Below are 24579 nucleotides of genomic sequence, written 5' to 3'. Positions count from 1 at the left end.
TTATAAGTTTCTACATTTGGAGCCCACTCTGTTAAAACTCCAACCCAATTAATTAAGGTAATGTTCGTTAACTTGCTGCGGGCGAATGATGCCTGCAACTGAATATTGCATCTTGCAGCATCAATAGCAAGTCATAAAAAAATTAAAAAAAATATGAATCGTTAAATCAATTTCAATCGTTAATTTATCGATTTACAAGATCAGTAATGCGACAAAGAACAAAACTACAACTTGCAATTACATATGCATCTTACGACATAAATGTGGTACGAGGCTGAAGCTATGTGTAATATATATCTGTTTATCTCAAACTTATGAGTTATTAAACAGAAGGAAGAAAAATAACGAATAATATCCAAAAATCATCTCAAGTTAAAAACAAAAAAAAGGCTATTTAATTTGAAGTCATGTGGAGAGTAACAAGAGAAGCATAAGCACCACCTGAAATCTTCATCAGCGTCTCATGCCTTCCCTTCTCCGCAATAACACCATTCTTCACAACCGCGATCACGTCTGCGTTCTTAATCGTCGTCAGCCTATGCGCCACAACTACTGTCGTTCTGTTCACCATAACACGGTCAAGCGCGTCTTGAACCACACGCTCAGACTCCGCGTCCAACGCGCTCGTCGCTTCATCGAGCAGCAGGATCTTGGGATCTTTCAAAATCGCACGCGCGATGGCTATCCTCTGCTTCTGACCGCCAGATAGCTGAACGCCGCGTTCTCCAACCGACGTTTCGTAGCCTTGAGGCAAGGAACTGATGAAGTTATGCGCGTTTGCGGCTTGTGCGGCTGAGATGATCTCTTCCTCTGTAGCTCCACCGGTTTTACCGTATGCTATGTTTGATCTGATCGTCTCGTTGAATAAAATCGGTTCTTGACTAACCAAACCCATCTGTTGTCTTAACCAGCTCAGTTTGAATGTCTGAATCTCCACCTGGTCGATCAAAATCATGCCTGAGTCTGGATTGTAAAACCTCTCTATCATGCTTATTACCGTTGATTTCCCGCTTCCACTCTCTCCAACAAGCGCAACGGTCTGAAAAAAACAAACAAAAACCAATATTAAACCGGTAAACCGGTTAAGACAAAAAGAAGTCTCTGTTTTAACTTACCTTGCCGGAAGGTATATTCAAACACAAGTCCCGGAAAATCTGAACGTCCGGTCGCATCGGGTACCGGAAACTAACATGCCGGAATTCAATATCGCCATTAACGTTTTGTAACGTTGTACCTTCATCAGAGCTGGAATCAATCTTCGGTTTACTATCAAGAATATCGAAAATTGACGCTGCAGAGTCCTTAGCTTTGTTTGAATCAGGTGCCATAGCACTCGTTTGAGAAACTCCAATGGCTGTGATCGTCAATGCAAAGAAAACCTGTGGCAAATTACAAACTTAAGATCAGTAAACCAAACCGGATATTAGTTAAACCGGGAATTTTGTTTTGGTTTTCTCCTTATATACCTTGAAGACTTCACCGAACGTGGCTCTACCTTGTTGAACCAACAAGGCACCGATGAAGAAACACAAAGCATTGGTGCAATAGAGAACGAAGAAAGAAGAACCGAAACCGGCGCCACTGACGAGACCTAACCGGACGCCTTGCTTCTTCGGTCCGTCGCATTTCTGTTGGTATAAATCCATCACCTTGTCCTCTGCGCAGAAAGATGCAATCGTTCGTATGCTGCTTACTGCGTCATTCGCCACTTGACTCGCTTCTTCATACATCATCTAAACCGGGATAAACCAGATCAATAAATTAAAACCAATCTGACTAAACCGGAACTGAACTAAAAGAGAAGTAACAACTATTAAACCTTAGCATCCGCGCTAAAACCGGTCAGGAACTTGGTTTGAACATATCCTTGCATGACCATAAACGGTGAGACGGCAAGAATTACAAGAGCTAGCATCCAGTTCGCAGTAAACGCTATTATCAAACCGGCGGTTACAGTCGCTATGTTTTGCACTATCAACGCCAACGCATCTCCTACCAAACTCCTCACTGTTGTAGCATCCGTGGACAATCTCGCTCCAATCGCACCGCTGAAACATAACACAAATAAACGTCACGAAACAAGTAACAAAAAAAAAAACACTTTTAGCGATTACACAAGAGAAATATTATTACCTGGAGTTTGCAGTGTCATCGAACCAACTGATTTCTTGATGAACCACTTTATCAAACGACATGGACCGGATGCGTTTAATCAGCTTCCCTCCAGCAACACCAAACAAGTAGTTTTGAACCGGAATCACGACGAAGTTAGCTACACCGAGAGCGATGTAGATCAACGCCCAGAAACGTGAATCTTTCTTCAACTTCTCTGCTGGGTAGTAGAACATGTTGATGGAGCTCGAAAGCAGCAAACCGAAGATAGGAAACAACGTCCCGTGAGCCATTGCAGCCAACGAACCAAGAATCAGTACCGGAAGCTCCGGTTTGTTGAGGTTAGCTAGCCGTTTCAGTGACACTTTCTTGTGCCTCACGGTTCGTGTCTCTTGCTCGTTTTCGTCGGTCTCGTTAACGTTAACCGCTGCTGGAATGAAGATGTTTGACGCTAGAGAGAAAGAGTGGCGGCTGCTCGATGAGTCTCGGCTAAAGGATCTTCTCATCGCTGATGATAGCCTCTGGCTTCCTGATCTCTCAAGGCCGGAGCTCGTCTCAGGAACCTCTGATTCGGTAGCTTTGTCCTTTGACCCTTCTTGAAGACGAACCAGCTGTGAATAAGCTCCTTCTGGATCTTGTATCATCTCATCGTGAGTCCCTGCCAAAACACATCCACAAACGGGTTACTTGGAAAGCACGTCACTGTTTCAAAACAGGTTTAGGTTTAGCGACGGTTACCTTTTTCGACGATTTTACCATGGTGAACAACTGCGATTGCGTCTGCGGTTTTGATTGTTGTCAAACGGTGAGCCACCACGACGGTAGTCCGGTTCGACATAAGGTTCACAAGCGCGTCTTGGACAATGCGTTCGGATTCAGCGTCTAATGCACTTGTTGCTTCGTCTAGAAGCAAGATCTTAGGGTTTTTCAAAATCGCCCTAGCTATTGCTAGCCTCTGTTTCTGTCCTCCAGACATTTGCGTCCCGTGCTCTCCAACCATCGTGTCCAAGCCCTAAAAAAACAAGACAGCTTCATTAAAAAAAAAAAAACACAAGCAGATCACTTTAAGCTTAGTTATTGTCTTTAATGTTTTAAGACACCTGTGGAAGCTTGTCAATGAACTTGGCAGCGTTTGCAAGCTCGATAGCGGTTCGAATCTCCTCTTCAGTAGCGTCTTCTTTCCCGTAAGCAATGTTTTCTTTAATTGTTGTCGCAAACAGAACAGGCTCTTGACTAACCAAACCTATTTTGCTTCTAATCCACTTGAGCTGAAGGTTCTTCAAGTTAACATTGTCTATCAACACTTCTCCTGATTCCGGATCATAGAACCTCTCGATTAAACTGATAACCGTTGACTTCCCGCTTCCGCTCTGTCCGACAAGAGCCATGGTCGTGCCGTTCGGTACAAAGAGCGAGAATCCAGCGAAGATCTGAACGTCAGGCCTTGCCGGATACCTAAAGTAGACATCTTTCAGCTCAATGTCTCCTTTAATATCCTCAAGAACAGAACCGCTCATGTCGTAAGCATCGATCTTGGGGCTTCTGCTGATGGTCTCAAACATTTTGTAAGCAGCGGCTCGTCCTGCAGCGAAAGCATTCAGACTCGGAGATGTTTGCCCTAACGACCTGATAAAAACAAGGTAGCGTAAGGAACAAGTAACACCGTATGCGATGAGTGAAGAAAGTAAGGGTTTGGTGTTTTTAACTCACATTCCTCCGGTAAGTACAGCGAAGATCACGTTGATGACTTGTCCACCGTTGTAACCTTTCCCTATGATCAGCTTTGCGCCGTACCAAACGGCTAAACTGTAGCTACAGAAGATCACGGCCAGCATTGTACCGAGACCTAGGCCAGAGATCAAACCTTGTGTAACCATTGTCTTGTAAGCGATCTCTAGCTTGCTTTCGTATTTTTCTGTTGCTTGCTTCTCTCCCGTAAACGCTACTACCTGATAAATAAATAAATAAAAACACGATCTCAAGCTTTGTTCTAGAGTGTATGATCAAGAAAACAGAGAAGACTCACTGTTCTAATGGCTCCAACGGTTTGTTCAACAACGTTACCAGCTTCTGCGTAGGCCACTTGACCACGACCAGCCATTTTAGACATGATGAGAGACATTGCTCCACCCGCAATCACAATCAGAGGTATGCAGCCAAGAAGAACGGCAGCTAGTTCCGGTCCTTTTATAAAGGCAATCGCAAATCCTCCCAAGAACGTTGCTACTAGTTGTAGGAACTTCCCTACCTAAGCATCAATATCATCGATTTATCAGTTATCTTGCTTCGCAAGAAATATTTGTTTGTGGTGGTAATAATAGTCACCTTCTCTCCCATTGCGTCTTGAATCAGAATTGTGTCTCCAGACATTCTTCCGATGACTTCTCCGGTGGTTGTTTCCGTATCAAAGAAGCCAATGTCTTGTCTTAGTATCGTTTTCAGGTATAGGCCACGTATTGTTGCGGATTGGCGTTCTCCAGTTACCATCCAGCATGACACCTCTGTTGAAGAATTGCGCAAGAAACTGTTAGCTTGGAGTACAAGTTAGGGAAGGAGAAACGTATAGTAGTGTGCTTACGGAGGAAGGCGACAATGCAAGAGTATACTGCAAGGTAAATAAACTGTACAGCAACCTGTAACAGTCATAAGAAAAGAGGAAGTTTAATGAATTATTTACTAATCAATTTTTTTTTGCCACGCAAAACATATTTCCGAAAAGAAAAGTTGCTTTTAGTTAAATCTTTAACTTTAAAGTAAAGGCTAAATAAACAGAGTATCTTTGTCTATATCTTCAAAACAAAGAAAACAGTAATCTCCATTAATTTATTAATTATCATATAAATTACATGTGACATATAAAGAAATAAAGTGTATAATTAGATCAATCAATGTGTTGTAAAGCCGAAATGAAAGGTGTATGCTATATAAGTTACATCATAATCTTGTCTTATCAAAAATATAGAATATTTAAATAAAGTCAAATAAGTGATGACAAAAAAAACAATCGTTAATTATATGGAACACTGGATAATCACTGAAATCAAGAACAATATGTATCAGATTGCCACAATGAAATAAAAAATGATCAAAAAAATCTGACCTGATTAGAAGATTATGGAGATTCCTAATTTATCTCATTATTATTGTTATTAGGAAACAAGTTCAAGGCGTAATCTACGAGATTTGCTAATAGATGATAAAGATTTAGGAACCCTAACCTTCCACACTTCTTTAACCATGTGATCTGGATCGGTGGTGCCAAAGGCGTTGATGAGCTGGCCAAAGATTAGAGTCATGAGCGGCTGAGTAACGCCGTTAGCCACGGCGGAGATAGTCCCGATGACCATCAAAGCGACGTCAGTTTTGTCGGCGAACGAAAAGAGTTTGAAAAACGACACTTTCTGATTCTCCCCACCATTCTTCTCCATTTTTTCGTCTCTCTCCTCTTCTTTCTTCATGGTTTCCTCAGCAAAAAAGTCGAGGCTTTATAGGAAAAGTGGAAACGTTCACAGGATCTACAAGGAGAGAGCGAGAGAACAAAACCAAGAAAAAGAAAAGAAGAGGAGCCCTTTATATAAGGTTTTTATTGCGTAGAAGGAGAAATCGAAATTTGATGCGTGTTGCTGAAGATAAAAGAAATTGAAAAGTAAAAAAAAAATATATATATATATATATTCCAGACTGTAAAAAGTATGAGAATCTTGTGGAGCTTCTAGAGGGAGACTTGAACAGAAGTAAAACAACGAAGAGAGAGGAGAAACAAGCTCTTAATATAGAGTTTGATAGTTTGATAAATTAATATTATGTTTGTAACAATAATCATTAAAATTAAACGATTTTTACAAATAATGTTTAAATTCTAAGGCTTTGAATGGTGACCAAGAAACGGAGGGGAACACCGAATTCCTTATCATTCCCAAAAAAAATCACCATTCACAAGGAATAGTTTTTCCTTTTTGTTCTTTTCCATTCCCTTTTTTGTAGAAAATTATAGAACAAAAACATTTCTTGTTAAATTTGATAAGGAACAAACATTCCTTTTCATTCCTGCAATTTATTCCTATACGTTTCTTTCCTATTCGTTCTTCGTATTCCCAAAAAAGTCACCAGTCGGAGCCTAAAACTACACACGTATGTGCCATAAGATCTGAACAATATATTCAAAAGGAATATATCTACACAAAATGTAACAATAAAAAAAAAATCACTAATTTAGTGTGTAAGACTCTAGTTTTAGTTAATTCAGACCCCACTAGCGTTTTATTTACATCCTACTATATAAAAGAGGCTAAATTAAAGCTCTCTAAACACTGCCACATAGGCAAAAAAAATCCCCACCAATCATTCAGCCATGTCATTATCAGACTGGGCCTCACCAAATAAATAGAAAACAGAATTTTGTCACGGGCTGGCCCAACTCCTGAGTATCACTAAAAACCTATAAACTCACTCAGCCCACAGTTTTGTCACGGGCCGGCCAACCTCCTAAGTGTCATTAAAGACCAAGAAACTCACTCAGCCCACACCCCGTAACCCTTTGCTATGTTTCAAGAATACACTTAGCCTCCACCGTAACCCTAATCGATCTCTCTCGATCTCTCCTTCATGATTCACTTTCTCTCCCCCCAATTCCTCCCGCATAACGCCTCCAATGATAGTGATAGAACTTGAATCGTCTGCATTAAATCCTCCATTCAATAAGACTATTGACCCTCCACATCTCTCCTCCGGCTCGATGAGATCTACCTCTTTGTGTTCTCTTCTTCTCAAACTATATATAAACCATTACCTATCCCTCTTCCCTCAGATCGTAAAATCCAAACCTTCATCATGGCTAACAAAACCACAATCCTCACCGGCGAAGCTTCTTCTCCTCTTCTCTTCCGACACGTTTCACCAGGACCAGGAGATTCCGCCATGCAGTTTAGGCTTGTTCATTTCTGGGAAGCTCGCAAGAATGTCAAAGGAGGACCTGGCATCCTTCTTGGGATCGAGATGCTTATGATCGATGCAGAGGTATGTCTTCCTCTCTCATTATTAATGTCGTTGATAGCTTCTGAATTAGACAAACAGAGAATTATATTTGCATATCTTGGTTTATTGGGTTGAGATGTAATTATATTACCGGATCTTGAAAAAAAATAAAACTTGAATGATTTGTTTGAGAGGATTAGTAACGTATCTTAAAAAAATAAAACTTGATTGATTGGGCTGTGATAGAGATTGGATTAAATAAAACTTGAATGATTTGTTTGAGAGGATTTGTAGCGTATCTTGAAAAAAATAAAACTTGATTGATTGGGCTGTGATAGAGATTGTGTGATAGAGATTGGATTAATGTAAAAAATCTCTTCCACTGATACGAGAATTGAACCGTTTGTTGTATTGCATTATATGTATCTATTATTTTAGCTGAGTGAAAAATAAAATAAAATTTATTGGTTTCAGAGTTCTGTGATAGAGATTAGGTTAATTTAAAACATGGCTTTGAGTAATACGAGAACTGAAAATATTGTTTTTTGTTGCCTTATATATATATATCTATTTGAACGGTAATAGTTTTATATATCCGCAAATAACATACTCTACTTTTAGATATTCGACTGACCCAATATTGTCTCTCTGTTATGTAGGGTACTTTGGCTCAAGGGTTCATCGGTCAGAACCGTCGCAACCAATATGAGAAAGAGCTTAAGCGTGGGAGCATCTACACACTGACAAACTACTATGCATCCAATAGCAAGGTGATGTACCACGTTGCTGATCAGAGGCTGGTAATTTGTATCTCACACGCCTCTGAGCTGACGAAGGTGGAAGAAGACATTGAAGGCATTTTGACAGAGCGCTTCAGAATCCATTCCTTTGCAGATTTTGAAGCCAACTGCGATCTGAGAGGGGATCTTCATGGTAAGGGTTTAGATGTTTTTTTACCAAGTTTAAACCAGTACAGCTTCTCAGTTGATTGTTTCTAACCGTTTGAGTAACATTTCGTGTGGCTGTGTGTTGTAGATGTTGTTGGCCACCTTAAGCTGGTTGATGGGCAGCCTCTCCATCAGCGTCCGGTTTTGTGCACCAAAGGATGACTCAGCTTCTCGGAAAGTGATGGTTCATTTGCAGCTTAAAGAGTAAGCTACTATAATTCAGCCATTGTTTTCTAATTTATGATCCTTATTAAAACACCTATTCTTTGTTAATCTGCAGTGGTCCAGTGATTAACGTCTACCTATGGGACGAGGCTGCAGAGAGTTTCCGCGTGAAGTTTGACGCATGTGCAGCCACTCCAACGGTTCTCATGGTTACAACGGTCAATCCTAAGAGACTCGGTGGTAATCTCTCACACTCCATATAAGACTTCCTAATCACTCAAATTCAATTAGATAACCCTATCACTAACTGCTTCTATATTGATAGGGAAATTGTGCCTAAGCTCAATGTCGTCATCAAGAGTGTTTTTGGACGAAGAGGTTGACCCCACCAAGGAATACTTGACCTGGTTAGTATTTTACGTAACCCTATCACTAATCATTCACAGTCAGTTACACTCAGTTATGGTTCATATATTTTTTATTTGACCATTTTTAAAAACCTTGATGATCGCCTGTTGTAATATTTTTTTGCAAGGTTGACCATGAACCCTGGTGCAACTTCTTCGGTCAACCCTGTTGAGGTGGTTAAAGCTGAGACGCTCACAATAAGTGAGATTGCTGCCTTCATCAAGCATGAGCCTGCTAAGGTAATCCCATTTGGTTATTAAAATCAAATATTTTCTGAATTTAGTTGCTGACAACCTTTGGTATGTGATTTCAGGTTGCCTACTTTGACTGCATTGCCACAATTGATGATGTCAAGCTTGGCACTGAGTGGTATTACATTGCCTGCAAGGATTGTCAGACAAAGTTAAACCGTGGGCCTACAACACTGCTTTGTCCAAAATGCGGGAATGAAAATGCTACTGCAGTAGCCAAGTAAGATTCTCCATGCAAACATGTTTTCATTCTACAATGTATATACTAATAACTTGCCATTTAAACAGCTACCGGGTGGAGATGTCTGTCTATGATAATGAGGAGCAGTGCACTTTCATCATCTTCGGAGATGCTGGGAATGAGCTCACTGGTAGAAAAGCAACAGAGTTGATCGACACTTATGTTGAGGTAAGTGTTATCTAGGTGAATAATGATAATCTTGACACTTATTTTGGTCCTAAAGTGCTACCAAGTTGATAAATGAATTCTGTTATAATAGGAAAATGTTGGAGATGGGGCTGAGCTTGAGGTTCCACTACCACAGTGTTTTATCGACACAATCGGACAGACTAAGAAATTCAGGATCAAGGTGGCCCCCTACAATTTCACCTCTTCCCGACAATCCTTCACAGCTACCAAAATTGTGTCATCGGCAGTTTTGCCACCAAAGAAGCCTCCACTCAAAGCGCCACCAATAACTGAAGTGGAAAACTCAGAGTTAGCGGAGAGCAGTGGTGGTGGTACTTCAGCCACTGACGACCAGAAGAAAGCAAAGCGTACCAAGCGTAGTGGCTAGATCACATGCATTCTGGTCACTCCATCAGTTGCTGGTACAGACTGTCCAGTCAGCATGGTTCCTAATAACAGTCTACTTATCTCTTTAATCAGTTTGTTTTTGCTTCTTGCTAAGACAGTTTAGTATTGGTAAAACGTTATGGTTTGGTGTTCTTATTAAAGTTGGTTGGTTTTCATTCCTAGCTTTGTTATGAAGTTTAAGAATGGTCAGCATTATAATACTAAAGTTGTTTGTTTTTCATTCGTATCCTATTAAAATTGTTTGATCCGTATGGATTTACATAATGGATACATAATTAAGAACCGTATGCATGCATGGAATGGTTTATGTCCATGCTGTTAATTATTAAACGTGGTATAAACTGAGGAAATTTACGTGGCCACAACTTCTTTCCTTTTACAACTCTCATTCCAAGAGCATATTAAGGCAACTGTAATATTTCATGCCCCAAATATCTACTGCATTTATTGATAATTAAATAAAATATATCTTACCATTAAGGCAAAAGATCTACTGCATTCGTCGCTAAAGCACCTCTCTATGTTTTGCTCCGCCGCACATTAAGCATCGCATCCAATTATTCTACACACGACATTAAACATATTCAGTCAAATTAGGATCAACTATTCTAATCTCAAGACCACAAATCCATCGTTTCACATTTTGAAGAAATTCACCGGCCACTCATCGCCTTTCATTCCTATCTATTCATGGATTTTTCTTTTCCAAAAACTATTCCGTGTAAGTTAGCAAGTGCAACCAACTTCCTCCCAGGTAAAAAAAAACCATATTCCTATCTCACGTACAAATAAATTATCTATTTTTGTCGCTAAAAACAAATTATTCCCACATATGTTGTTGGCCGCATATGCCTCATCCAAGGAAGTGATATATATAACCACAACACAAATACAAAAATAATCATTAGATTGCGTTTAGACAGGTACTAACTTTTTATTAAATAAAAATTGGTTTACACCTAAACAAAAAATAATACAATAAATTTTTGTAGATCCAAATTGGTACGTTTAACTTTATGGGACAAGGAGACGGCTAATTTCAGGGAGTTAAATCGCATATCTACCAGGAAAAACCAAATCGTAATCATCACAAGTATCATTCCACGCTTACATGAAGGTAATAAACTAAACATAAAGTTTATGTCAAACTAAATGCTTACAAATATTTCACTTTTTCAGGCAAACTATCACTCACAACCACACCTGGATCGCGCTTCTACTCTGACAACGATATTGATATCATACAACGCTTCCAGAAGAGAAATAAACTGCTATCCTAAGCCAGATAGCAAACGACACCAGTCAACTTTTAAAAAAATTTACGTTCCCGCTTCCTACGTCAATTAAATAAGCACACTCAAATACTATTTTTTTCTTACGAAAATTGATTCCTCAACACAATTTATTATTCAAACTTACTTTAGTTTTAAAAAGAGAAACTGTTCACCGCTTCCAACGTCTTCACATTCTAAAAGAAACAAAACTTAACTTATATTTTCAGAAACTAAAAACTCCCAATTTTAATTAAAATGTGCTTTAATTAAACATGTAATCAGCGCGAAGCGCGGACACCTGCTCTAGTAATTGTAATAATTGTTAGGGCTTTAAGAAATTACTCAAATAGACGCTAATTATAATCTTGACTAGTATGGCATATGCTTTAGCAAAGTAGTTTAATTATTTATTAGCTAAAGTGTTAATTTGAATACATTAGTGACATTTTTAAAACGTGAAAACGGATATACAATATATCATATCGGACTTTATGTTATCGTCTTTGCAAAGAATAAATTTACTTTTTAGTTTTTCTACAGTATAATCTTTTTGTTCACATTGGTTTATAAATTTATTTTTGATATTTAACCTCGAAAATAAAGTATTATAAGAATAATAACATGTAATGAATATCAATAAATAAAGATGTTTTCCTTGAAATATATATTTTCTACATCTGGAAAATAGTGTGTGAAAATATGGGGGGGGGGGGGGGGGGTCACTCGGAAATTAAATCTTAGTTTCATTATAATTATATACTAGATGTTTTGTCCACACACGCATGCATAATCTTATTATTAGTTTTTGTCTTACTAATTTAAAACCAACATAATAAATTTTTATTTATGTTTTCAAATAATTAAATCAAACATCAAAATATTGATATATGCTATATAAATATTTTTTCATAGATCAAACATCAAACTATATGTTAAAAAATACTCATATCTTAGAAATAGTTTAAAAAATATTTTTATATAAATGTTTTTTCTTAACTAATACTGTATTTAATTATAAATTATTTGGTATCTTAATTTTTTAACTCTTATAATAAAAATATTATTTTCAGATACCAACACAATATATATATATATATAACTTATCTTGTTTTTAATATGTTTTTTGATAATTATATTATATTATTTTATAATAAAATATTTAATATAACATATAAATTTAATATTATTAAATAAAAGTCGTTTTTAATTATATATAAAACTCATTAAGAGTATTGTTTAAATTAATATATTAGTGAATAAGTTAGAAACTAATAATAAATCAGTAACCCAACTAAAAGTATAAAACCTAATAAAAATATGACAAATAAGAAAAATTAACTAAATATTTAATATAATATATAAATTAATATTATTAAAATAAAATTCGTTTAAATAATATATAAGATTCAATAAGGGTATTTTTAAATTAATAAATTAGTAACTCAACTAAAAACTAATAATAAATCAGTGATTTAGCTAAAACCTAATAAAAATGTAGTAAATAAGTAAAATTGCCTAAAATTATGGATAAGATGACAAATCAACAAATTCACTTCTCAAATAATAATTACAATAATAAATTATAAACTATTTGGTATCTTAATTTTTTAACTGTTATAATAAAAATATTGTTTCCAGATAGCAACACAATATATATATATATAACTTATCTTATTTTTAATAAGTTTTTTGATTATTATATTATATTATTTTATAATAAAATATTTAATATAACATATAAATTTAATATTATCAAATAAAAGTCGTTTTTAATTATATATAAAACTCATTAATGGTATTGTTTAAAGAGAAAAAAGACCACTAAATCAAGTTTTTGTTCCCAAACTAGCACTCAAGGCCAAAAGTCACAAAAATAGCATTCAAGGAGTGGGGTTTAGGGTTTAGAATTTAGGGTTTAGTGTTTAGAGTTTAGGTTTTAGGGTTTAGAGTTGAGAAGTGAGGTTTTGGGAATAAGATTTCAAATTTTGAAAAATAAAAAAATTTAAATTTTTTAAAAGATAAAATGTTATTTTGGTCATTTTAGTTTTTGAGTGCTATTTTTGTGATATAAACTTAGAAAAATGCTATTTTGGAGATTTGTCCTTGTTTAAATTAATAAATTAGTGAATACGTTAGAAACTAATAATAAATCAATAACCCAACTAAAAGTATAAAACCTAATAAAAATATGACAAATAAGAAAAATTAACTAAATATTTAATATAACATATAAATTAATATTATTAAAATAAAATTCGTTTAAATTATATATAAGATTCAATAAGATTATTTTTTTAAATTAATAAATTAGGGACTCAACTAAAAACTATTAATAAATCAATGACTCAACTTAAAACTAATTAAAACATGACAAATAAACAAAACTATCTAAAATCATGAAAATCATGACAAATAAGCTAAATCACTTTATAAATAATAGTATAGATAATCAGATGTAATATGATTTTTTTCCATTCGGTTTATGTTACTAGGTAGTATCCGTAGATAAAGCAGAAAGATTAAAAAGTTATTTTTGAGTTTTACTTTAAGAGATTAATAATTCCTAACAGATTAGCTATAGTCAGAATTTAAGAAAACATTGCCGTAAAAATAGTTAAGAAAACATTAGATTCAATTTTCCCTTTAATATAAGACTAATATATATAGTCGATGTCAAAAAAAAAAGAGACTAATATAGTCATTATTCATTAATAAATAATTGTTCCCTTTGGCTCCACCAAAATTGTGGGGATAACTAAAATTTATGTTTATACAAAAGAAAGCTAAAATTATTATTGTTATTCCCTTTTTCTTATTCACTTATTGTATTCACAAGCTCACATCCAATTATTATGTTATTAAGATTGAATGATACTATACATACCTATATAATATATTGTTTGGTTTAAAATTAACGAGAATCTTATCAAACATAATTTGTTTATAAGGGGAATCCATAGTGGAGAATCAAATATCTTTACATCCGTTATTCATTTAATAAGTAACATGTTTGCAGTTGTTAATAAGTAATTAGAGTTTGTCCGCATGTACGGTTTTTTTAAGATTGATCAAAAAAAATTAAATGTTCTTACATGACGCTGAATGTTCATATCGATCGATTTTAGCTATCCAAGCAAATTTATATGTTATATACCTAAAAAAATGAAAATACCGATGATGTGATTAGTTTGTGTCTATGGAGAAAGGTATAACATTGTGGGATTTAGGGTATTTGGTTAATTAGGGTAAAAGTCTAGTGTATAGGGTGCAATTTCCCTTTCTAGTATACTTGTGTACACTAATACATATCTTTTCAAATTATGCATGTTTCATGTCAAAATAATATGCTATATTTTTCATTTTTAACGTATCATAATTTTTTTATATGTCAAATAATTTAAACACTTACAAGTTGCAACACCTGGAAAACATAATTAACTCAAAATTCATAAAAAAAATTAATAAGTGCGTGTTAGTATTGAGAGGCTAGCGATTTTTCTCATGATTCTTCGAAACATTGGTACTAACTAAAATATTATATTTTTAACAATTATTAATATAAGATACTACAAAATTTGGAAAATATAGTTTGGGATATTCTGATATTCAATGGTAAAATTTGGAAATGAGTTAATTAGGTATAATCAAAAACTAAATAGTAAACAACAAAAATTGAAAATCAGTTAAAAAAAAAAGAAAGATAATGAAGATTGTGTTTGTTTGAATATAGGAATATTTCAATATTATATTCACTTAGAAACTGGATACGTTAATATGGTGAATTATTTTTTTAATTTTAAATATGGTTTTATTATTATTTATAAATTAAATGTCGATTTATAGTTGTGATTATTTTTATCCATATTTAAATTAGCATATCCATATTTTTAATAAAAATGAATCAAATATTAAACAAACTTGATTAAAATTATTCCTTTAACTTTGTTTATATTTTAAATTATTTATTGTCTATATTTCAATTTAAAATATTTAGTTAATACAAATAAATGAATATATAGTATTTTTCTACTAAGACAATCAATAATATATTTTCCTATGTTGCATATGTGCATTTGCACTAAAATAATTTAACTTTTCATATACATTATAGATATATCAAAACCAATTTATTATAAAACTAGTATATGATTGAATATATAGTCTTGTATTGAACAATATTATGCATTTATCAATACATTTGTGCTAACAATAAAAATATTTAATACATCTATAATGTATAATATAATTAATAATAATAACATAACTCTATATAGTTTATATGTACATGGGATTGGAGGATATAACAAGAGATTGCCAAAAGAATCTTTCTTAAAAATTATTTAGATAAAAAATTTCACTATGAAAAAAATTCTTGACTTATGTTTTAATAAATAAGATATACATTTATCAATACATGCGTGCTAACAATATAAATATTTAATACATCTATAATGTATAAAATATTTAATAATAATAACATAAATCTATATAATTTATATGTACATAGGATTGGAGGATATAACTGAGATTGCCAAAAAAACTTTCTTAAAAATTGTTTAAATAAAAAATCACACATGGAAAAAAACTTGATTTATGTTTTAATAAATAAGATATGATTTATCTGCATACAGGATTGCATGATATAACATGAGATTGGCAAACAAAAACTTTCTTAAAATTGTTTAAACAACAAATCACACATGAAAAACATTTTGACTTTTGTTTTAATAAATAAGATATAGAGTATATTAGTTAGTACTTCCCTTTTCATAACAAATGTCCTTTATGATTTAATAATTGTATTTGACAAATAATGTCCCTTCATGATAAGCGTTTTCATACACATGAATATTACCTTTCACATCTTTATAATGCGCACATTAATGGACACGTTCATGAACTCAGCTCCGTCATTTCGATTGACAGATCCCGAGCGATCTAGCTTTTGCAGCAATTATGACACAAAGTAGTCCCTACACGAAGCAGGACTAGACGGTAAAAGAGATGAGTTTCTGTTTGCTTCCGCTATTTTTGATTTTTATCACAGCCGCTCATATTCATTTTGCTAACTTTGTAAAGTGTGCCCGTATAAAAAGATTACATGTATATGTTCTATCATATATCTTTAACAACATGTTTGGATAAAAAATGGAACCATAATTAAACCAGGAATACTCCATGTGTGGAAGAAGATATAACTAATTAAGCATGATGACATCAACTAAGTTAGTTCTCAACTTCTTGCATATTATTGAGAATTCTAATCGGAGTTGTCAAAGCTCACACAAGCTAGAATGGTTTGCAACACGACCACCATATTCGTCATCTCACGTCTCAATCCTATCTTTTAAGTTTGCATATTCTTTCACAAAAAAATATTCATCAATAATTTAGTCCAAAATTTTCTGTTCTTTGAACATGCTTTGTGAATTTGCTTTTTGCAATTAGAGTTAATATTGATTTTGTAAAGTAAAAAGAATTAAAAGAGGGATTTGATTCCTAATCTTTATAGCATAATGGAAGAAAACCATGACACATTAAGCATTATCTCATTTAAGTCAGACTCAAAACTCATTATTTATCAGTTATCACTTATGTAGTGTAAGGAAATACTAGTCACGTCAAAACATTAAAAAGAAAATAAACTTAAGTTACTTCTTATAATAATTTCGATTTACGCTGATTAGTGTGTTTGTGGTAATGTTTATAGGAGATTAATGCTTATTATATAACTTAGTGAAGATAATATTTTGGAGAACAATATAATAAAATATTCCATATGCAGTGAGAAGTTATGAGATTATACTGTATTAAGTGGTTGACAATTAAAACAAAATTAAATTCATTCCTCCCAGACTACGGAATATATATATTCTTGATTAACACATTATCAAATACATATATTTATGTAAACTATTGAAAAAGATATGTATAACATTCGAGATTCTTTGTTTAACGGCATAAAAAAAGCCATGCAATTATATTTTTGCTGTGAATCAAATCATCTTATTTATTTCTTACAAAATCATGAAGAATAACATATAAATTTAAGCAAAATCAAAGGGTATATAATCTATCGAACTGCTGTGAAGAATAACTTTGTGACTTATATACTTATAATATAATATGAATGATATATTCCATAGTACTTCTTCTATCAAGAATTATATTCTATTCAAGTTAGTTATCTATTTATTATACTTACTACTAGCTAGTGAGTAGTGATACACAATTTTTTAAAAAACCTGACAGTTATATGGAATAGAATCAGATTCAGTCAGTTATACGTCACCGTCAACTAGGAAGTCAGAGAATTCATTCGACTGAAAACATTATGAAATCTAATATTTTTCCTTTTTTATTTTTATTTTCGTTTCACCAAGAAACATAATCTCGATTCATTAATAAATTTCTTAATCTTTATGATAAAAATTAAATTAACTTTCGTAAATCGTTTATAAATGTTTAATAACAATTTCTAAAATACTGATACAAGTTTATAAATTCAATTATACCCTTAAATGCTAAATCCTAAACAATAATCAATAAATCGTAAACTCATATATTATATATTTTTAAAAATAGGTAGTCAACTTAAAGTAGTTTAAGCAATTTCTCACTAATTAAGAAGTTTTTCATTTCTATTGAGCAAAAAAAAAAGTAGACTAAAACAATTTTTTCATTTGCCTAAATACATATGCATTCAAACACATAGTAGTTTGATTTAGAATCTGTTTGTGTATTATAAAACATACTTTAAAATGAACTAACCGAAATCCAGTACATAAATGTATTATTAAACGTGGATTAAAAATCTACAAAAAGGTAAGACATACTCCTTCGGTCACACTTTGGTGGCCAAACTGTTGAAAATCTTGGAGTTATGATTAATCAAATAAACATCAAAGATATCACTACAATGTAGTGTTTTAGTCTTCATTGTAGTGTTATTTTCTTTTGTCAAAGCAAAGAAGTTGTAGTTGGTTTTCTCTGATATTGATTATTTAGGTACAAAATTCCTATATGTATTCGTATAAGACATTCTAACCTTAAACCAGGTCCACGGGATTAAGATAAACCGACCCAAAATATACATATAAAAACATTACTTGCACGTACGTATTTCCAATACCTCCTAAAATTTGATTCCTAACTTGTTTGGAAATGAATGTAACTCTTTTAATTCTCACTGTCTTGGCAAATAACGTCACGGATGAATCATCTTACCGTAGTCTACAAATAATAATCAGTTTTGGGACAATGGGCCTCAACAAGTTAAAACCCAATGTCAAAATTAAAAGGCCTGTTAAGAGTATCAATAAATAAACCGTCTATTACAGAAAACGACGTCGTATCTTGACCATCCCTACAAGAAGGAAGTAAACATCGTTTGGAGAAGAAGAGAGAAAGAAACGATGGAGCCAACTTCTCTATTGTCCCCTTTTGAGCACTTTCATCTTTTTTCTGTTAGATATTACCTGTTGCCACGTGTTCTTTTTTTTTTTAGTTGTTATTGTTTTACTATTTGGTTGCAGTTTGTACAATAACATGAGGGGTCCGAGCAAGTTAACCCACGGAGCTGACTTCTACTGCTTCAAGCACAATATCGAGCCTAAGTGGGAGGATCCCATCTGCGCTAACGGAGGCAAATGGACTATGAACTTCCCTAAAGAGAAGTCTGATAAGTCTTGGCTTTACACCGTATGTTTTATTTTATTATTCTTTATAGTTAAACTCAGCATCCGAGTCTTATAGGGTTTTTTGTTTTCACTTGGTGCTGTGTCTAGTTGCTTGCATTGATCGGTGAACAGTTTGACCATGGGGATGAGATCTGCGGAGCTGTTGTTAACATTAGAGAAAAGCAAGAGAGGATTTCCATTTGGACCAAAAACGCTTCCAACGAAGCTACTCAGGTAAATGACAATCTCTCTCTCTATCTCTCTGCTTAGAAAAGGTATGAGATTTCTGATACCTTCAAATGTTACAGGTGAGCATTGGGAGACAATGGAAGGAGTTTCTTGATTACAACAACAGTATTGGTTTCATCATCCATGTAAGAAGAGAGAGCTTCTCGTGAATGCTAATTCAAAAGTATTATCTTTTTTTTTTTCATTTTTCACTGTTTTGTTTATTCTTCTATTTTTTCTTTTCTTCAGGAGGATGCGAAGAAGCTGGATAGGAACGCGAAAGACGCTTACACCGCTTGAAAAACCCAACAACCTTTCATATCTTGGCACCGTTTTGAGTACATTTCAGTTACAGTTTTGCAGTGACAGATCTCCTATCTATTTCATCAAAACATGACCTGACACTGTCTTTGTTCTTGAGTGTTAACTGTTTACAAGTCCAGCTTTTAGATTACTATTAATATATTTAGTGATAGTGTTCCTAAATCTGATGGTGCCCTTGTATAGACCAACACTTGTCTACTTCAATTTTCATCTCAAGAAGTTGACAAAAACAATTGAAGCTTTGTTGGCAAAAACACCTCAAGCTTTGTTAGGCCTTAACAATCCATTCATGTTTCAAAACGTACATGGGTCCATGTACGTTGTTTTCTTCAGGTTTTAGGTTTCTGTTAAGAACCTTTTAATCAATATTGTATCGAATTGAACCGATTTAACTCCGTTTTGACGGTGACCGGTTAACTAACTCATCACAGCACAGTCAAGATCTCTAGATATTGGGTTATGACTTATGAATGTGATTCCAACCATTATAAAGAACACATTGAGCGTAGTTTTAACATATAACAAGTATTTTATTTAGAGTCTATCTTTAGACAACTTTTTCCCCTCTCTGGTCCGATTCCCAAGGTGCACCGCTCAGATGAATCTCCTCCGCTCCAACGCCGCCGTTCTTTCCCCTTCCCTCTGAAGCAGCCCCTCTCCCTCTCCATGGTCCTGATGGTGACTCCTTTTCCGTCACGGTTCAGACCTCCTCCAGATCCACCTCCTCCAGATCTGCCGCCGTGGTCGCTGTGTAAGTCTCGTCCGTTTAAAGCTCGCTTCCTCATCATCCCTCCAGAACCCCTAGACGTTCCCCTTCTCCTCGCTCCTCTCCTTCAAACCCTCGAATCCTCCATCAATCCCGTCGTCTTCCTCCCTCGTTGCAGCTCTCCGGTTCTTGTTGCTGTAGCTTCTCCTCTGAGGTTCTTTGCATCGACCATTGGTTTAACCGGGACTGTTTTCGTGTCATTTGGAGTGTGTGTTTCTACTGCTTGGTACAGATTTCAGCACAGTTCCTCTTTTCAGCTCGAGCCACAGTTTATCTTTGCAGAAACCTCCTCTCTCTTAGTCAAGCTTTCAAAAGGTATTGTCTCTGTTTCTTCGTGGAACAAGTCTTACCTGTATGAACCTTGCCTCGTTTTAGGAGTTAGTTGTCTCGAGATGAGTCCTTTACCTCTGAATGAGGATATTGCCCTCCCTTTGAATCTTATTTTACCTCAGTTTGAGGATGTTGCAAGCGATCGGTCTTTACCTCTATATGAGGATGTTGCAAGCAATCTGTTGTCTTTACCTCTATATGAGGATGTTACACTGTGTTCTCCCCCTTTAGTACCTCAGTATGGGGTTGGTACTAGAACCTTTGTCTTGTTGGCTTTGGTTTCTATGGTTTCAGGGACTGATGCTTCTAAAAATGGAGGTCTTGGATGGTGTATCCATGGTATGGATGAAGCCCATGACGCTCGAAGCTCTGCTAGGATACTATATGTAGTCTCAACCCTTGCAGCCGAAGCTTTGACGTTGCAGGTGGCCCTTCCTTCAGCATCATCTGCTGGATTTTCAAAGCTTCAAGAAATTTGGGACTCTATTGTCCTCTTCTCTGCCCTGCATTCAGGGATGGATTTGAACGAGAACGCAGGTTGTCTCCTTACAAACCTTGCCACTCTCTTCAGTCCTCTATCATTTAACTTTTATCAGTGCACGGCATTATGTTTGGCTGTTACAATTGCTATTTGTGTTTTCTTCAGACTATGTTCCTCTATTACTCTATTTTGAGATATGAATGAAAGAAATGTTTGACAAAAAAAAAAAAGAACACATTGAGCGTTGTCTATGAGAGAGGTCTCATTGGTATCTACCATGACTAGTATGAACTCTCTGCACCATTAATGGCAATCTCTAGAGACCATAAGTAAAACAACACTGCCTTATATTTTTCCTTTTAAAATCATGCAGGTTTGTACACATGTAAAGATTACAAACCCTAACGTAACACTAAATTCTTACAGCTTGCAGGTGTGAAGGTTTTTTTTACAGGTTTACGAGATTTAACCATGAAGTTTTGTTAAGTTCAATTAAACACACAATGTGTAATGTAAACGTTTGGTTACGACTCTTGTGAAAATCAACATTTTGTTTCAAAGTTCATGGTTATAATTATCATATGTTTAAGATTAAGAGTTTCCTGTTGGCATTTTATCAGGTGAAGATTTAAGCTTTAAGTATGAATCTATTTTACTGCACCTGGAAATTTCTTATCAATTGAAGGAATGAAAGAAAGAGTTCAAAAGTTGAAATACAATTTAGATGTTTTTTATACGAATATGTGCATTTATGTTTATATTTTGAAGAAAAAATAGTTTCATGTGTTTTGCAAGATAGTTGAAGCCTGGAGGCTTAAAGTTTGTTATGATGTGAATAATAACATTTATTTTAAAATAAAATTTTAGTTTTAAAAGATAAATTATTAATGTAAACATCGAGATGATTTAAAATGAATTAAAAGCATTATTATTCATAGGGAAAAAATATCAGTAATAGTTCATTGACATTATTGTAGGGAAAAAGGGTTCATATGTCAGTCGATGATGAACGTAAATGGATATTACTGTTTTGGCACATATCTATAGTTGTCATGATGGGTCACATTTTGTCTCATGACTCCTCTTTTTTTTTTGTGCACCTTCTCATGACTCCTATTATACAAAAATTGTGATATAACAAACTAAGTCCCACATTGGAAAATTAGACAAGGAGTGTCTAATATATAAAGAGATGTCCAACTCTAATAGTACGAGGCCTTTTGGGATGGAAACCAAAAGTAAATCCATGCGGGCTTGCCAATTAGGCCCAAAGTGGATAATATCGTACTAATCGGATAATAAAGAGTTGGACATGGAGTTTAACAATCCCAACAATTGGTATCAGAGCGCAGTTGACGAGAAATCTGTAAGAGAGACCGAAATACCCTTTGAATGATGAATGAGTGATGAATGGGTATCCTATGAGTTAGGAATGAGAGGTGTGCAGCAGATATCGAGTCAGAAGATCCTGGAAGTCAGTTGTGGGACACGAGATGAATGTGATCCTTAGTTTGAAGGGGAGAATGTGATATAACAAACTAAGTCCCACATTGGAAAATTAGACAAGGAGTGTCTAATATATAAAGAGATGTCCAACTCTAATAGTACGAGGCCTTTTGGGATGGAAACCAAAAGTAAATCCATGCGGGCTTGCCAATTAGGCCCAAAGTGGACAATATCGTACTAATCGGATAATAAAGAGTTGGACATGGGGTTTAACAATCCCAACAAAAATGTGCATCACGCACTGATAAAACAAATATTTTTTATTACATTGTCATATCAATTCAAAGATAAAAACAATTTACAGACTTTGATATATATATATGTCGTAGATGCTTATGTGAATCGTTGTATCTCTAACTACACAATCAAACAACAAATGAGATTTGAACAAAACGAGTCAGACCGAAACATAAATCTATTTTCCGACCTTAAAAATACTACGGACTGTGAAATCAGAAGCTCCTTGACGACAAACAAACAGAGACAAATTATTATGATGAATAACTATTTTTTGAAACTTATGATGATGATGATAAATAACTATTGAAGAGTAATGGGTGGAATAAAGGACCAATATAAAGTAAAAACCAAAATAGCCTGCAGCGTCCAACTATCACTTTCGTCTACGCGATGAGTCTATAAAAACAAAATTAATTTTCCATTCAGTTACTACTACTAGTTCAATTCTCTCCCGTTTCAACAAAAAAAAACTTGGTAATTGACACACATTTTAATTGGCTTTTCATTCCTATGCAAAGAAAGTTTTTGGCTTAGCATTCTAAACCTCATGCATCCAAATAATGTATGGAATGTGTGGAGCTTTACATATTTTGTCTTTTTAAGATATTTAGTGGTCAACTATAACTGAAATCACATTGAAAGTTCTAATTTTAAAACATGAAGATGAATCTCTTAACCACTATATCTGGCATCAAGTAGTTTTTGTTGTAACAATATGCAAATAATTTAGAATAGCTGAGATTATGAATCTTATTTTGTAGCATCATTTAATCCTTCAATTCCATCATATTTGCTGAACTATCGTCTTTGTTTAGAGTATTGATCAGTCTTTGAGAGAGAAAAGATATGGAAGGATTGATCAAAGGTTTGTCCGTCTTAAACCACAGTATTCAATTTGATCAATAAATTAAACTTAGATAAATCGATATAAGACTTATATTTGTGTTTTAACCACATTTGAGCCTCAAATAGCTCAGAATTATATTTTGAGACGATAAATCGATATAATGTCTTATAACAAAGACGGACAAATCAGTATTCAAAACATTTGAGCCTCAAATAGCTCAGAATTATATTTGTGTTTTAACCACATTTTATATATCTTTGTTATTTAGTAATTTTAATTAGAAATAACTGCATTACAACTTATTTAAGTATCTGTAAGAACAAATTATAAACGAGAACTATATATAGCTCAATGTTCTAAAAATTGTAGGCGGTGGTTAGGTGCTTCATAGAAGATTATTGTTTAGGCGGACGTCTATGTCAACGTCTGAAAAAATCGTTTCGCTCATATCCGATTTGTCGATTAGACGGATGTATAGGCGCCGGCTAGATCGATTTTTAGAACACTGATATAGACCAAATTCACATTGGTCAAACAATAAGTAGTTTTTTTTTCACCTATCTTTTGAAATTAGATCAAGTCTAACAAAGAGGGAGGAGTTTTAATAAATTTTTTCGTCCAAAGCACTTTTATAATAATAATGAAACACGTTAATTATCTAAAAAACGCTTTTAATTTACAAGACATGTGAAATAAGAGGAACTATTGTGTCACAGATGAAAAAAATAAAAATTAAACCCTGCACTAGCCTCTAAGACCATTTAGAAGTAAGAGGCAATAGTAGCCATTGTGCCAAAGATGGAAAAAAAAGGACAAGACACGTGGAATAGAAAAGCGTTTTCACGATCTGAAGTTTATAATTTTTGGACTAATAGAATTGAATGATTCATTTCAACAAGAACTACTACCTACTTTTAAAACTTTAATCATAGTAAACTAAGAAACTAGGAGCAATTATTTCAATCTTTATAGCGCAAGAGTTTTTTTTCTTTTCTATAAAGTAACGCAAGAGATTTCAATTTTGTTTCTTCCCCATGGACTAAAAGAAGGAGACTATGGACTCAAGTCACTCAACAGAGAGCATTGGGACACCTAAAAAGTCAGAACTTCATTCAATTACGTATTTATATATACAAACATAACAATTGAGAAATGTATTGACCAAAAAGAAAAAAAAACAATTGACAAATGTTAAGATGTCTGTTTCATGTTTCATATGAAACATAAACA

The 24579-nt window shown here is 34.1% G+C and overlaps 3 protein-coding genes across 4 annotated transcripts; 2 read left to right on the top strand and 1 right to left on the bottom strand.

The window, feature by feature from the left end:
* Window positions 1-150: 150 nt before the first annotated feature.
* LOC103860964 (ABC transporter B family member 9) lies at window positions 151-5823 on the bottom strand. Its single transcript, XM_009138650.3, has 12 exons — window positions 5331-5823; window positions 4691-4745; window positions 4438-4613; window positions 4139-4360; window positions 3823-4061; window positions 3213-3738; window positions 2851-3124; window positions 2134-2770; window positions 1820-2048; window positions 1467-1733; window positions 1116-1379; window positions 151-1039 (listed from the first exon to the last, which is right to left on the bottom strand). Exons 1-12 carry the CDS (start codon window positions 5568-5570, stop codon window positions 395-397), a joined length of 3774 nt encoding a protein of 1257 aa, XP_009136898.1. The 5' UTR covers window positions 5571-5823; the 3' UTR covers window positions 151-394.
* A 289-nt stretch (window positions 5824-6112) lies between these two features.
* Window positions 6113-12067, top strand: LOC103861163. Of its 2 annotated transcripts, XM_033286685.1 has the most exons (6): window positions 6113-8237; window positions 8314-8438; window positions 8524-8845; window positions 8920-9077; window positions 9146-9266; window positions 9358-12067. In XM_033286685.1, the coding sequence occupies exons 3-6, from the start codon at window positions 8741-8743 to the stop codon at window positions 9652-9654; spliced, it is 681 nt and encodes a 226-aa protein (XP_033142576.1). In that variant the 5' UTR covers window positions 6113-8237; window positions 8314-8438; window positions 8524-8740; the 3' UTR covers window positions 9655-12067. The 2 variants fall into 2 exon arrangements, with proteins under 2 accessions (XP_033142576.1, XP_033142575.1); XM_033286684.1 differs by having other exon boundaries at window positions 6113-7128; window positions 7746-8845.
* A 1145-nt stretch (window positions 12068-13212) lies between these two features.
* On the top strand, window positions 13213-24579 carry LOC103861162 (eukaryotic translation initiation factor 4E-1). The gene is made up of 4 exons (XM_018657373.2): window positions 13213-18649; window positions 18736-18861; window positions 18936-19001; window positions 19105-24579. The coding sequence occupies exons 1-4, from the start codon at window positions 18497-18499 to the stop codon at window positions 19153-19155; spliced, it is 396 nt and encodes a 131-aa protein (XP_018512889.2). The 5' UTR covers window positions 13213-18496; the 3' UTR covers window positions 19156-24579.

This window comes from Brassica rapa, chromosome A03 (assembly GCF_000309985.2).
Source record: "Brassica rapa cultivar Chiifu-401-42 chromosome A03, CAAS_Brap_v3.01, whole genome shotgun sequence".
Taxonomy (NCBI): Eukaryota; Viridiplantae; Streptophyta; class Magnoliopsida; order Brassicales; family Brassicaceae; genus Brassica; species Brassica rapa.
The sequence above is the reverse complement of the archived record's forward strand: the minus strand, read 5'-3'. Positions and strand labels throughout refer to the sequence as shown.